The 15,452-nt window shown below is 35.7% G+C and overlaps 3 protein-coding genes across 8 annotated transcripts in view; 2 read left to right on the top strand and 1 right to left on the bottom strand.

The window, feature by feature from the left end:
- Positions 1-44: 44 nt before the first annotated feature.
- On the top strand, positions 45-3,957 carry LOC105684686 (peptidylglycine alpha-hydroxylating monooxygenase). The gene is made up of 3 exons (XM_012398246.3): positions 45-314; positions 590-808; positions 937-3,957. Exons 1-3 carry the CDS (start codon positions 198-200, stop codon positions 1,606-1,608), a joined length of 1,008 nt encoding a protein of 335 aa, XP_012253669.1. The 5' UTR covers positions 45-197; the 3' UTR covers positions 1,609-3,957.
- A 226-nt stretch (positions 3,958-4,183) lies between these two features.
- Positions 4,184-9,640, top strand: LOC105684676 (protein CASC3). 2 transcript variants are annotated; one of them, XM_012398229.3, is made up of 9 exons: positions 4,185-4,357; positions 5,515-5,948; positions 6,073-6,217; positions 6,350-6,507; positions 6,609-7,018; positions 7,111-7,422; positions 7,538-7,570; positions 8,098-8,357; positions 8,460-9,640. In XM_012398229.3, exons 1-9 carry the CDS (start codon positions 4,262-4,264, stop codon positions 9,063-9,065), a joined length of 2,454 nt encoding a protein of 817 aa, XP_012253652.2. In that variant the 5' UTR covers positions 4,185-4,261; the 3' UTR covers positions 9,066-9,640. The 2 variants fall into 2 exon arrangements, with proteins under 2 accessions (XP_048505420.1, XP_012253652.2); XM_048649463.1 differs by lacking the exon at positions 7,538-7,570 and having other exon boundaries at positions 4,184-4,357.
- Positions 9,641-12,957: 3,317 nt separating this feature from the next.
- LOC105684691 (orexin receptor type 2-like) overlaps positions 12,958-15,452 on the bottom strand; it is a 38,022-nt gene continuing 35,527 nt past the window's right edge. For 3 of the 5 annotated variants that reach the window (XM_048649470.1, XM_048649471.1, XM_048649469.1), the window contains one exon: positions 12,958-13,308. In XM_048649470.1, the coding sequence (XP_048505427.1) occupies positions 13,073-13,308 (236 nt within the window). In that variant the 3' untranslated portion in view covers positions 12,958-13,072. Of the gene's footprint in view, positions 13,309-13,582; positions 15,194-15,452 lie in introns of those variants that run through there. The other 2 variants (XM_012398252.2, XM_048649472.1) reach the window with 2 other exon arrangements.

Here is a 15,452-nt window from a genome sequence, read left to right as displayed (position 1 = left end):
CCCCGTTATTTCTTCTCTCCAGTATTTCATAACACACGGCAAGGCGTTGTTGAGGCCGTATCGATCTGTCGAATCTAGCGAACTTACAGGTGGCTGCTGCGGGTGGAGCGGGTTGCGCATTCAAACGTTACTTTTGACAGTTTCATTCGATCGGTGTGCGGTGTCAACAAGGCAGACGTCTCCAACAATTAGTGAAAATGAAAGTGAAACACTTATTTATATTCGGTCTATTCTTCGTCATAGCTGTAACATTCTCCCACAGCTACAGCATTGATAAGTATTCATTACTCATGCCGAACGTCAGGCCTAACACCGTAAGTTCAACACAGCTGCAGGTGCTAAATACTATGTATACCAACAGTCGTGCAATATGTCACGTACTTATAGAAAATGATTATGTCGTATGAAGGGGATTAAATATTATTTGTCTTATCCTATTCAATACGAATATTTTTTTCATCATTAATTCACTGCAGTCCAACAGTTAGTGATTATATTTAAAAACGACTCATTAACAGTGGCAAATGATTAACTAAACTGCCTACAGGTATTCCTAATTGATGCTAAATGCTATTCTGTTTATTTTCAGCCGGAACTGTATCTCTGTACTCCCGTCAAAGTAGACTCTGCAAAGAGTTACTACATAGTTGGATTTGAACCGAATACAACAATGGCAACTGCTCATCACATGTTACTTTATGGGTGCACAAAACCCGGCAGTAGAAGACCGGTCTGGAATTGTGGTGAAATGGCACATGCTATGGACTCTGGTTCCGATACTGCTAGCCCATGCAGTGAAGGCTCTCAGGTATACTTTAATATTGACTAAATGAATTTTTTTATGAGCATCAGCAATATTTTTACAGTTGTCATTATTATACTCATAAGTTATGTTTGTGATTCAAAGTTGAGATTTAATATTTCATCATGATTCAGATAATCTACGCTTGGGCCAGGGATGCTCCAAAATTGATTCTCCCAGATGGCGTGGGTTTCAAAGTCGGTGGTGACTCACCAATAAAGTATTTGGTTTTACAAGTACACTATGCCCACATCGATCAATTCAAAGATGGGAGTACCGACGATTCTGGGATATTTTTACACTATACTTTGCGACCCCACAATAAATTGGCTGGAGTTTTGTTGTTGGGAACGGCTGGAAAAATCCCCCCCAAAAGTACAGAGTTCATGGAAACGGCGTGTGTAATAAATGAGAACAAGACGATTTATCCAATCGCTTATCGAACTCATACTCACTCATTGGGTAGAGTAGTTTCAGGATATTTAATCAACCGTGACAACCAGTGGACAGAATTGGGCAAAAGAGATCCGCTGACACCTCAAATGTTTTATCCAGTTCATAACAGAACGCCGGTCACTGTTGGTGATACCCTGGCAGCCAGATGTACGATGCAGAGCAATCGTACAACTTGGACTTACATTGGTGCTACAAATGAGGATGAAATGTGCAATTTTTACTTAATGTATTATGTTGACAATGAAGAACCCTTGGATATGAAATACTGCTTCACTGGTGGACCACCTAATTACTATTGGAAAATGGGTGGATTGACCAACATTCCGGAACGTGAAGCTTCAACATTATAATGACAAAGGCGACGTAAGGTATTCTGAATGCGGCTCCTGATTGCTTAATTATTACTATTTCTTCATCTACTTATTATTCATTTTCGCGGCAGATATGTAGTTACTATATTTATTTTCATGGAGAAACTACTATTGGGATAGAACAAATTTGCCAGGTAACTCACGCAGTTATTTAAATCACTTTTTATTATATGTATACGCCCAATTATTTTTATAATCATTTTAACAAAATTAAAGTAAATGTAGGTTTCCTTTCGCACATAAAGGAACAAAATAGGGGAATTAGCGATTACTTCTTGAGTAAAAAGCTGAGAATCGCCTATGATGAAATGAATTTTGTCTATTGCTCTCTGTACTTGACCCATTGTTAATATACTGAAAGGAATTCATTTTCGACAAAAACTTGAAATATTCCACCTTGCTACTCTAGGAATTTTAAACACTTAACCAACTAGGGAAAATATGTGTTCGGATCTTGTATCGATGGTAGTGCTATATGCACGTGGGTAGGACCAAGAACAATAGATAGATATATTTGCCTTTTGTTGATAGGTATAGTTTAGTTATTTAACTGGAGTGTCACAAGTGCATAACATTGCTTGAATTCATAACAGATAATGTAATTTTTGCTGTTGTTGTGACTAAAATTCACTGATCTATTTTATAGTACGGATTAATATTTATTCATTTTATTTATACTATACTGAAGTGAGTCTGTTTGGAATAAGAATCTGATCCATGAAAACTGAGATAAATGTGGGTTGAAGTATGTAAAAATCTCAGAATACCTGAATAATTGTACTTATTATGTAAGAGTTAGAACTGAGACCAACACCTGTCTGCAATAGATGCTTTTCACCCATTTGTTGGCCTAACCATTATTCATTTCAAAAATTTTGGTGATTTGACAAAGGGTCATAGACATAGGCAGATGACAATAGATATGTCTAATTTGTGTTTTACTTATAATATGAATGGATATGCCTTTCAATGAGCATAGACTATTTTTATATGATCTACAGAGATATCAGTATTTTAGTTTATTTATAGACTATAACACAGCCTTGTGGTCGCCATTTCCAAACTGTTAGTAATAGAATTATCTCAGATCAGTACAAGATATTTTAATGCTTGCATAGGCTGAGAAAAAAAATTTGGGTACTGAATGAAGTGATTTCTGTATTGTACCTCATAAAATGTTAATTTTTATTAATTTCTTGTGCATTATGGAACCTGCGCAAATGCCGCTGCCCAGCGAAACTGATTGACTATTTTGTTGTCATTTATGAATACATAAATATATGCATGTTACTATATATCTATAATGTAATACAGATTAGTATTGCATGAATACATAGTATTGATATGTTAACAGCTCAACATTAAAAGTGAAAAATAGGTTTACAGACGCTCTTCATACATCACACTTGTTGAAATGAAATTGATTGCTGTAGGCAATCCAGAAGTTAATCACCCTTAAAATCCGGTTTATGGTAGTGTATAAAAAACCTGTGACAGTCCAGCAAATCAGAGTTCTATGAAATCTATTGAGTTGTGGATCTTTGGAGTGATCAAAGCTATCAGATTGTTCAATGACTGAATAGTATTGATTTTTGATTGTTGAATATGATTGCCTGCTAATCAAAGCTCTGAATTGAAATCCTGATTCATAATTTCAACTTGTTAAAGAATTAAATGAATTTTATTCATTCTCCCATCTATGTGAAATGTGTTGGTGCTACAAAGATTTACTATATGTCATATCAAATTTCCCGTATATATGTGAAGCAAGTGTTTGAAGACACATATATACAAATATTTATATATATTATATTTATATAGATGAATCGTGTATATTATGTATAAATATCTGTATCAATAGATAGCAGAGCCAAGTGAACTGTACTATGGATTTTCAGAGTCAAGTCATTCCTGCATTCAATTATTCCAATTATGAAGAAGGTACAAATCTATGATACTTATCAAATCAGATATAGTCTATTTATGTGTATGTGTGTGTAGAGTTGATTCGTAAATCAACTATGTGCTACACAGGTGCAAATATATTTCAAAATACCAGAAATTTTATATTTTTGCCCCCAAAGCTAAGGATTATATTTGTGAACTTTACACCCCAATGACCAAATAATCAGGAGTGAATAGAGGAACAAATTGTACATGAATTCTTGATTCGTCCTAGTATACATACATATATTTACCAAGTATCTATTATATTGTCTATGTTGATTGTTTATTCACGTCATGAATGGTTCACGCCTATCTATCTACCAGAAAAATTATATATTATATTATAATTTCAATAAAATCCTTATACCTATGAGAACAGAACTTAGACCGTGGGTTCATTATTTCAAAAATTGAAATCCTATCAAATGTTCGCTCCAAGCTTTTCAATGGGGAAAAGTCCTAAAGCATAGTACATACTGTTGAAATTGGAATGGAATTTAAAAAAAAAAAATATATAGCTACATGGCGCTCAAATTTTTTTCCACTCCATTCTATCCTTTCTTTCTCTTCTGCGCTTCCCAATGATCGGAACGGTAGAATATGAACGCGGGTAGGGAACGTGAATGCGTGAACGGAATATGAACGGAACTCCAGTGTCGAGTGTGTGTGGCTTTAACGAAATAACATGTCGGATACACGGCGCCGTAGAAAATCTAATTCTGGAGGTTCTGAGGATCTCTCTGACTCCTACGACGAGTTAAATGTAACGAAAGAAACTCAAGTAAGTTTAGCTCCAAATATTTAGTAGGATTACAACGTTCTTGACAACATTCGGGCGAAGCTTTGCGGGTCGTTCCTTGACCATTTCTCGATGAAGGTTGATTGCATTGAAGAATTGAGGTCGAAAGTTCAAAGATTTCTCAGCTGATTCGAACATATCATAGCTATGATAACATTTAATTGACGTAAACTAAATATTTATCATTTCACCGGTCATATCGATCACATCATACGTGTAGGTTATGCCTCTGGCATATAACCAATCTAAGTTCATTTCTGCTGTTTGGAATCTTCTTGTCATGCCTGCCAATAGCGCACTGCCTAGATATGTATGCGCTACTCACATATAAATGTAATTACACAATTCTTCTATTGTCTGATAAATTCACAAATTTAGCAGATGGATTACCCCTCAATGGTGATTCTCTCATTCAGTAAAATATTTCAACAGCCTATGGCACAGTGATTTCAGTCTCCATGTGGCGGCAACAATTTTGATTGTTTATATTTTATTTCAATCATAAATTTGTAGCGATGCAAATTCCATCAAACATTTAATACTTGCGAGTTTACAACGACCAACAGTTTTTGTTAATTACAGTTACTAGCTGTAAATAAAGGAGGTAATTTTCGAAGTTTTCACAGCATTGACCAAATACCTCGAGGAATATTCCCCATAGTTGAATTAAGATAATTTCCTTTTCAACTTCAATTATTAAGAAAACGGTGCTACCAATGTGTTGATAAGTATTACAATGGTCACACTGCGGCAAGCATGAGTTTCTAACTAAAGTAGATCAATTCTTGTTTACTTATTGCCAAGGACATTGACCTTGTTATAATTCTGAAAATAAGAATTGGAGCTATTCGACTAACTGCCTTTCACCCAGATACATAACTGTAGTTCATATGTGTTGCACTGTTATAGTGACTCCAATGCTTTAATCAGGTTAACCATTTATACCAACCCTTATTCTTTTATGGCTTCTTGCATGCTGAATTCGATTTTTTATTTTACAAAACCATCCAACAGGATGTTGAGTAAAGTTATCGGTTGTTCAAAGAGTTTAATATATGGTCAGTCTAAATACTAAAGGATAAGAGTTTTATGACAGTATATTCATATTAATGCATTACTGCTTCTATTTTCAAAAATAGAGTAGCGAAGTAACAGAGGTCGAAGAAGAACACCATGATTCAGAATATGACACAGGTGAAAGTGGATCTGAAGCAGATTCACAAGAAGGAGGTTTACGAGAAAGTGGTGATGGGCAAGAAGAAGATAAGCCGCAACGGAAGCTAGATGATGATGAGGACAGACGTAATCCCCAATATATCCCAAAACGAGGCACTTTCTATGAACATGATGACAGAACAACAGAGGAAGTTGCCGAAGAAACTGTTGAGACTCCCAATGAAAGAGAAGCTAAAGAAAAGAAAGTTTGGAAAGACAAAGAGGATAGATGGGATCATGATAGGTATAATGATGATGAACAAGCACCCAAAAGTCATGACGAACTAGTTGCAGTTTATGGATACGATATAAGAAACGAAGAAGGACCTCCCAGAGCCCGCCGAAGAAGAAGATATGGGTAAGTTCAACAAATTAACAATCTACCCGACATCACTATGTACACCATAGTGCCATTCGGTGTAACTGAATAACAGTTAGGATGAAACAGCAATTACTGGCATGAAATGAATTTTTATGATTAGCCGTGGGCCCAATAAATACACACGTAATTGGGAGGATGAAGATGCTTATGGAAAGCCAGGAGGTCCACCTGCTGTAGGACGGGGTGGTGCTAGAAAAAGTAATCGAGGTGGTGAGGAGTTTCCTGCATTGGGTGGAAACGATAAGGTACGCACTAATTCTCTGTTGTAATCTTAGCCCTGGAGCATGTAAACAAAATTAGACAATCAATGAGTGACACATATTTGTGCGTATTGAACGGATATTCAATATTTTTACCCCGATGTATTTCGTTTGTAGGATGACCTGCCATCTACTCCAGAAGAACCTGTTATTTCATCAGCTTGGTATAGCAATAAGAATAAATCCCAACCTCGAGGACAAAATTTCCCACCCCTGAGTTCGCAAAATGAGTCTCCCCATTCTAAACTTGTAACTACAAATAATTCTACACCAGCGTGAGTAATAAGCATATTCTAATGATCAACCACAACTCGCTGATCCAAAATATCGTTTAACATAAATGCGTGTTTTTATATTGTCCATGATTGTATTTTAGAAATGAGAACAAAACTCCGAATGAGCCAACTAACCCAGCTTGGAAGAAGGAATTAAAACACAACTCTCAAAACCAGAGCCCAATACGCGGTGGTGGTGGAGATGCCGACAAAGCAATTAACCACAAGTCTTCGCCACGAGATTCAAACAAGAGGCAAGTTCAAGAAAGTGTTAGTTTGGCAGCCAGTCGAGCCAGAGGTCGGGGATTTAAAGTAAATGCTAATGCGAACACCACGGGACCTAACAGACCAGATTATAAAACTAAAAGTCGTGGACCTGGATCCGTTCTTCTGGATAACAGAAGGAATACTAGTGACAATAATCACACTGATGATCAACAGTTGATCAACGACATGAAACAAATGAATGTTAACGAGGGAGGATCGTTTCAGCAGACTAATAGACAAAACAGTGAGTCTTTTCACATGTATAGTTTATTTATAATCCAAAAGTACTATTGCCAAATTCATTTTTGCTAACTAAATCTTTTGTTTGCATTGCAGAAAATTTCTATCCTCAATCTCCAGGTCAAGTTCGCCCAGGTGTCGTTCCTCCACGCTTGCAACAACAACAACCACAGCAGCCTCACCACCACCACCAACAGCAACAACAACAACAGCACCAACATCAACAACAACAACAGCAGCAGCACCAACAGTCACCCCAACAACAATCTGGCCGCCAACAGCCACATGATCCAGCTGGCAATAGACCAAAACGTTATTCGAGCCTCAGGCAGCGTCCCCCTGTTCCCGAAGGTCCAGGGCAGCAAAGCTACCCACCACAACATGGCCAACATGGCTATTATCCACAAGGTATCCATGATTTTATTAGTTTGATTCATTGATATTCTGAACTCTACGAATTCTGGTATTTCAATTTTCCTGATTTTCTAATTTAATCGTAACATTTGCATTCAAATTTTCTTAGCTGGAAATTCTAGAGGCGTCCTGGAACCCCAAGGTAAGAGTGCAATAACGACTGAATAACGTTTAATGCTTGACTTAGGTAGTCGTTCATGTGTAGTTGTCCGTTTGTCTGTTTCTTCGCTTCCTGGGAGTTATACGCAATAATTTGGCCGTTTAATAATAGACTATAGAACCGACGTTGCGTTTGTCTATGCACTGTTTGTGTCTTATTTCTGATGATGAGGATTCACCTTATCGATAGACAAATACATCAATTATACTTATAGCTACAGATTTATGTCTATAACGTATATGTTCTTTGCTGTTCAGCAAGTGGAGCATCTCACAATCAGTTATGTAGCTGTAGGCTTTCCTACTTTTGAGCTTACATTTATTATCATCTCTGTGGATATGTGATATGCATGTTGTTGAGCTTGACAAGTGAATGAATATATGTTTCCCGAATTACGTGTGCGATTTTACCTGAACTGTGATTGGAGACGTGAACCACTAGTCCCCGTATCGATTATATACAGACTATATGGACTGTAGGTATTAAAAAAACGTTTGCCTCACTTGCAGGGTATGCCCCGGGTCATTTTGACCAGGCAGCACCGGTAGCTACCCCAGCAGCTCCACCACTGGCTGGGCAGCCGGTACTTCCTTTACCACCTGGAGGTCAGGCGGCAAATTTTGCCCCTCCTCCATTTTTAGTACCTCCTCCACAATTCTTGCCACCCCAGGGTGCACCGCCCAGCATCATCAATTACGTGCAGGGACCAGGTGGCCCTGCGTTTCAACCGAACTTTCAAGGATATCAAGGCTTCAGTCCACCGGTGCAGGTACGTTGATATTTGTATTGAGTTTGTTTCTCATGATGTACTGAATGATTAATCAGTGATTATGAATGATTTCTTACGTCACTTTATTTCCTGTATTTTTAGCCCCAAGGACCTCCACCACCGCAAGAATTGTTTCAACCACAGGGCTGTACGTATTACAGCCCTGCGCAGCAGCAGCAGCATGCAGTTCCAATAAGACGACCGAAGGCTGCAATTCCTATTCTTCCACCTCCTGAAAATCAACAACATATGAGTAATCGGGGCAGAGGGAGAACACAACAACCGCAAAGCCTTCCAATGCCTGGCGGTATGCAACGACCTCCTCACGCAGAAGGTAAGAACGTTGTTATAGACGACGATGGAAAATTCCCACAGGGACAGTTCCCTAACGTCCAGCAGGAAAAACAGGTTATCGTGGACCAATTTGTGGCCAACGAACATGACGAAGCTGCAATAACTTACGTAAATAATGGTGATAGCAATACCACTAATTCTGAAAATGAAGTTAATTCCGAAAATTCTCAAGAATTAAAAATTAGTTTAGATGTTGTTGTCTTGAAAGATCAGCCGCAGCGAGTCGTTGAAATCGATGATAACGTTGTTCCTGAGAAAAAATTGGATCAAATTATAGTTAATAACGAGCCCGAATTACCGAAAATAGAAAATGCGGTACACGAGAGCCCCGCGGTTGAGGAAGCTGCGGCCTAGTTGTTTATACTTAGCTTTTTTATTCTAAGATTCCTAATTACTGTGAATTAACATGACTTGAAAACATTAGGGGACTACAATCAACGTAGATCAAGTGATTTACCTAATGACAGGTAATCAGAAAATATAACTATCTTATATTGAGTTTAAATATGCAACAGGGCACAGATTTTATAGCCAATCGTTGTTTTAGTGTACTTCGACATAACATACTGCGTACGTTATACTTATTACTAACGTATGCGGGTCCTGTGTTTTACCAGCTTTAGTCGCTTGCAAAATAAACTATTATCAGTGACAAAGAATAAAAGTTTGGAATTATCACAATGAGAAGTAAAAGCCTTGCCACAGGTTGGACATATACTTGTTCATATTTGCAGCATTCATGCTGTCTGATAATACGTCTCATAAATAATTAAGCAATGAAAATGCAAACAAATTGGTCAATACGAACATAACACTTGCATTGACATGAATCATGGAATTTAAATTGTATAAAACAGCCCCCTCCCCGCCGCCCCCAAATCAGTTTGTTGATACCTAATTGAATAATGCAATAAAAACAATTCACCCTACTCACCTGACTTTTGTTTATACTGTCACTGCATTCAGGATTTGTGGAAAAAAGATATACCAACGGTAAAGCAAATCTGGATATTTCTATCCTCAGATAACATTGTGTCCAGAGAGTGTAGTATGCAATAATCATTTTATATGAGATGAGATTTTCTTCGTTTTCATCAAAAAACCAAAATTCAAACAAATCTCTAGAAATTATACTGGTGATAGGTTGGGCGAAACGAATGGTCAGAAGATCCAGAAGTAACAATTGTAATAAAAAATATTATTCATAGATCAAGTTTTATTTTTCAATTTTATTCGAGTTTGTTCCAAACTAAAAGATTGTCAATCCATTCGAAAATATCGGGATCATACTCGTCATTACACAATTATTTCAGTTCTTTTTCTGAATTCAAGGAGTTCAATAAATAAGTCCCGTATTGTAATGATGCCATATATTTTACGACGTCAATGAAAATCCTTTCAATGAAATAATGAATTCACTTATTCGTTCCTCAGCAATGCCCGGTATGTGCGTCCTAAAGGACATATTTGTAAATTTAGTAAATCTCTTCTTTTTGTTATCAGATCATTTCAAAATTCAAAGGATTTTCGTTGCACATTATGGATGCGTTATAACGCAGTAAGTGACATCTGTTTGTCAAATTGATAATGGAATTGTTGAATTGCATGCTCGTACCTCATGAAAAATCAGATAATAATTATTTATTGGTGAGCGTGAATTTTTGCTCGATACGGTTGTGTTGAATCATCCTATCTTATCGGCGGAAAAAAAAGAATTTAACTGCTTTCGACGGCTTTACTTTAATTGATTTTCAAATAAATTATATGCCATCCTTATAGCTCGAGATATCGTTATAAAAAAATTCAGTATTATATTCGTATCAAATTAGTCAGGTAATTGAGTTGCAATTAATAATATCTAAATGCTTTATACAGTTAATCTAACTTACACGGCATGTCAGAAGATCTTTGGTCTTATTATTCGACAACATTTTACGGGATGGAAGGTACATTTTCAATATCTACTAACACGTTTGTTAAACCAAGTTAAATTTTACACAAATGTTAACTAATACTTAACTTATTTATTCCTCGTAAAATATAACTAATGAATGAACCATGTATAGATTTAAGGCAACAGATAAATATTTCAAAATAAATGAAAGATGAGATTAATTTAAGTGACAATGGATTGCATGCTTTATTTGCGTTTTTCATATGATAGGACAAAAAAATTAATTAATAGCACATTTTAAGTTTGATATTCTGTATCCGAGGAAAGCAAATATATAAATATTATATTTGAGAACCATCAATTTTCTAACTACGTAACATTAATTTATGTAACGAATTATTTTTCATTTCCCCGACGGATCTGTTGATATCTTAATTAAATACTCTATCAAAACTCTAGTTTAATTATGTTTTTCTAAATTTGTCGTGGTATTTCAGGTAATTATCAATGAATTATTGACTTGAAAATGTTCGAGAAAAACGTACCTACTCGCACGTGCGGATATATTATAAGTTGTGTAAGTACGTTGATCAGCTAATTTCTAATTTTTTTTTTTTCTATTTCTTGATTCCAGAGTCACATTTGGTAAATATTTATAATTTTTAGAATTCTTATTCCTGTAACAGATATGGATTTCGATTGCATAATGATCAACTTTTTCCTAAAAAAATCTCGTGAACTGATAATTCATATATAATATCCTATCGCCACTCGATATTTAATGCCCTTCAAGTTCAGAATATGAATGTACTATACATGTATACATGGACATATGATACGTGATCATGTTTCCCTGTCGGCTTGTGATTCGTTTATTCGCGTTGTTTGTTCAGTTGAAATCTCGTAATACGTATCTCATATTCATCACGTACCCACTGATCGGTTCGTGCTCACAAATCACACCCACACGCATTGTTCGAAATTCAAACTGGATTCGTGGAATAAAACCTGCTGAATAATTACTGAGTGATTATTTATTGCGAAGATCGTGTTAAGAAAAATTTACGATTAGAATTAGATAACGTCAATCATGATTCTAGAGACGGGACAGATCACGACTATATGTGTGCTTGTTTGGTCCCAGGATTTTTTCTGATCAGTTTGTCGCGAATGCGAAATTTAACTTTGACCATCCAAATGAAATCCGATGGGATTTTCATTTGCTGATGTGGCCAATAATTAAATTGTATCGATATCGCATGCGGATCTGCTTACAATACACGAACTACGAGTTCTTCGGTCGACCGATTTTATAATTCTGCTGAAGAATAAAGTTGATCCGTCGACGTTTTTTTTTCCTCTTTATTATTATCGTAATATGCATTTTACAATTTTATGTTTCATTCAAACAATTTATATACCTGCTTAGTTGCGTTCTTTAATCATGGGTCATTAGTCAAGTTAATTTTCATTATACCTAATCCTAATTAGTACACATTGTTTCCAAGATTATTATGTGAGAGAAACCTCGAAAGTACCGCGGGGGCGATGCTATAGCTGCCATGAATAATTTATCCGCTCTCGTATATTTATGGTAAACAGGTTTAATTTGATCGCATTACTTTTGCAGGACGATCCATCTCTCCATACCTATGTTATGCTCTTTGATATAAGTCCACTTTGATTCGTCTTGTGGGGTGGATATGTTTATGATGAGATAAACATTTACCCCACTTCAAATTCCACACCGACGTTCTAGATTTTCAACGACTTTACACGGTTCAATGTTGAAGAGGAAATCGATTCACAAGAAACGTACACAAGTATGTAAACACATAGGTAGGTGCACCCATTCACTATTGCTACTATATGCATATCGACTAATTTAAAATCACACGTCTACGCGATTTAATAAGTAAAAGTAATTATTGTACATTATTTATGTAGGAATAGAAAAGTGCTAAGAGAACATAAAAATAACACAATCATGATTACAAATATAGTGGCTTATTATTAATAATAATAGTGATATACTAATAGTAGTAATGACGCAAGCGATCGCAGGGTATGAAGTCGCAGAAAAATTTGCTCAATAACTGTTTATTGATACCCTCTGTAGAAAGGCAATTTGGCGGAATAATTAAATCAACTCGAAGTTCAAACATACAATAGTTTGACGTTATCACAGATCGTTGCCATTGTTTCTATCTCTATAATAGTTATATACTTTAAGAAAGAATTTTTTATTTCCACTTCGTTCGTCTTCTCCGAACATAATTATAAGTTCAATTTCTCCCAAGCTCCCCGATCTTTGTGGTTTGCACATCATGTGTGCACACCATTATATTGTTGAAATATAGATATTTTTCATTTTCAATTATTATTTTAGTCGATTAATCAACTAAGTCATATGCGAATTTGAACAATAGTAATGTTAACAATAATAATAGAGACTTATAGGCGATTTTCATACGCGTTTTTCAGTATGTAGATGGCTCGATACTGCGCTGAGCGGTATGACTTCCGTACTTTGTTGAACATTGTTGTTGTTTGTTTGTTGTGATCTGGTATTCGTGTTCGATCGAAAACCTGGTGTACTTCCACCTCTGGCCAGTTTGTACGCTCCACGTCCATTCGAACCACCACCGCGTGTCGGACAACAAAAGGTCCTTCGAAACTCCTTGCGAAATTTACCTGTAACATCAAATTGAAAAAAGAGAACGAAAATAAAAAAACTAAAGAAACAACCAAAAAAAGGATCATCGATCGTTCGATGCACGATAAATAATACCAAATTAGGAATAATTCCGCTGTGCGTCTTTCTCTAAGTCTTTCTCTAAATATAAAAGTAGTTTGTCCCTTACAAGTAGGCGTGCAGAGAGACGCGAGCAGATTTTTTGAAACGATACTCAAGGCAATGCTAGAGATTTAGTGAGAAATTTCAAAGATTTCTTTTTCAAATATCAAGATCCAATTATCGATTTTCGATCTCGACGCTGGTTTATCGAAGCTGATTTATTTATTCAAGTATATAATAATACATATGTATAATCAACATCGAATATATTTAGTTTTAGAGTGAAAGATATTTATTCATTTATCTTCGATCTTTTTTTCTCTGCTGCACCGTAACAAATAACAACAAATTTTTTTTTAAGTATTGAACCTATTCAAACATTAACGCTATCATTCCTTTTTATTGTCAGTCTATGCAGAGAACTGACTGAATATTTAAAATGACCACCAATAACTGATGATAAAACGGTTATACGCATTAATGGTGTTAATCGATCGGTATAGTGCAAGATCGGTGAATTATAAATACCTACATACAGATGAGCGTACAAAGTACCGTAAATTTTATCATACTAATATTTTTTTTTTTCCTCCAATTAATACGAATAACAATTATCGTATACTGGTTGTAACATCGAATGATCATTTATAGTAATTAGATGACAAGATAAGATATCTTATGTATCGAATACCTTAGCGTAATAATTCCCCTTTTTTCGTTTTCTTTTGCTTTGTTTCTATTATTTTTTGTACAAATTCAAATTTTTATGTATAGAGCACTTCATCATATTTCTCATTATACAAAATTTTAATTCACCATATACGGTACTTATGATATATGATAATTGATGATAGAGAATTCATTATATTCATTTGAAAAAAAAAGAATAATCTAATGATCTAGTACATATGTATGTATACTTTCACTAATTGATTTGTAGATGGAAATAATGACTATTTTTTTCACGATTGACCACAAATGTCCAAGTCAGATTTCGTGTACCCACATCTATACAGTGTATATCGATTCATGTATTACAATATATTATTAATAGCGCTGTGAGGATTATCACAGCAATTTTTATAATAACCGTGTATAACATTTGAAAAATAATAGGAAAAAAATTAGCAACTTCCTTTCGTTCAATTTTATAATACATATGCATATACTACAATTCTCATCCACAGCCTTAAGAGTCAATGATATTGTATAGAGAATTAATTTTACTGTACTGCAGTTCTACTTATGGAATCAACTTATTTATCTATATGTAGAACGATTCGATATAATTTTCACTTTCTATTTTTCATCGGTAAATATTATCGAAGAATACTATGATTGAGATGTAATAAAAATTGAGAATGCTCATAATAATTCAGGTATATTTATACGATCCGTAACTGTATAACAAACTCGAGGAACTTCGCCTGGCGTTTAATCATCACGCAGGATTTCCTTTCCGTTGTTTCACCATCGATTCTGCCTTCGAAGGAACGAAGGATAACCGATAGGAAAAGTTGGCCAAGGGCTAAAGCCTCGGTTCTCGTTGTAAGGTTGGTCTATAGGAACGTATGAGCGCCCGTTCCCAATTACGTATACAGAAGTTAAAGTATAAAGATCTACGATCAACGAATATCCCGAAGATCTGATTGTGAGTGGTTGAATTTTTCAAAATTTTATTCGGAAAATTAAACTTCTACGGAAACGTACGCGTATGCGTTTCTATCATAGACCGACCTCTGGTCGCCGAACAGTCCAGGAAAGCTCGTCGAAACTCCTGCCGGAACTTACCTGTAAACGAATCAGAAATCCACCGTCGTCATCACCGTTGATTTTACGTGTACAGTACATTCACTTTTACTGCTCGAATATCTCAGCCCCTAATAAACCGCTCTCGCCAACATAATACTGTGCTCACAATTATTCTATATACGACACCTTTTTTCCATCTCACTATCGGATCGCATTTTCTATTATCGGTTTGACGAAAATAGAAAAAAAATTATTCAACAAACGAAAAATAAATCTGCGAAATTCATGCGCGGGGTTC

This window comes from Athalia rosae, chromosome 2 (genome assembly GCF_917208135.1).
Source record: "Athalia rosae chromosome 2, iyAthRosa1.1, whole genome shotgun sequence".
NCBI lineage: Eukaryota > Metazoa > Arthropoda > Insecta > Hymenoptera > Athaliidae > Athalia > Athalia rosae.
This window is presented reverse-complemented; position numbering and strand designations above follow the sequence as displayed.

Bases quoted from the DNA above. Each gene is read 5' to 3' on its own strand.
- LOC105684686 (XM_012398246.3), top strand. From the start codon at position 198: ATGAAAGTGAAACACTTATTTATATTCGGTCTATTCTTCGTCATAGCT. The intron at 315-589 runs GTAAGTTCAACA...GTTTATTTTCAG, and splicing joins CGAACGTCAGGCCTAACACC to CCGGAACTGTATCTCTGTAC. The intron at 809-936 runs GTATACTTTAAT...ATCATGATTCAG, and splicing joins CATGCAGTGAAGGCTCTCAG to ATAATCTACGCTTGGGCCAG.
- LOC105684676 (XM_012398229.3), top strand. From the start codon at position 4,262: ATGTCGGATACACGGCGCCGTAGAAAATCTAATTCTGGAGGTTCTGAG. The intron at 7,019-7,110 runs GTGAGTCTTTTC...TTTGCATTGCAG, and splicing joins GCAGACTAATAGACAAAACA to AAAATTTCTATCCTCAATCT. The intron at 7,571-8,097 runs GTAAGAGTGCAA...CCTCACTTGCAG, and splicing joins AGGCGTCCTGGAACCCCAAG to GGTATGCCCCGGGTCATTTT.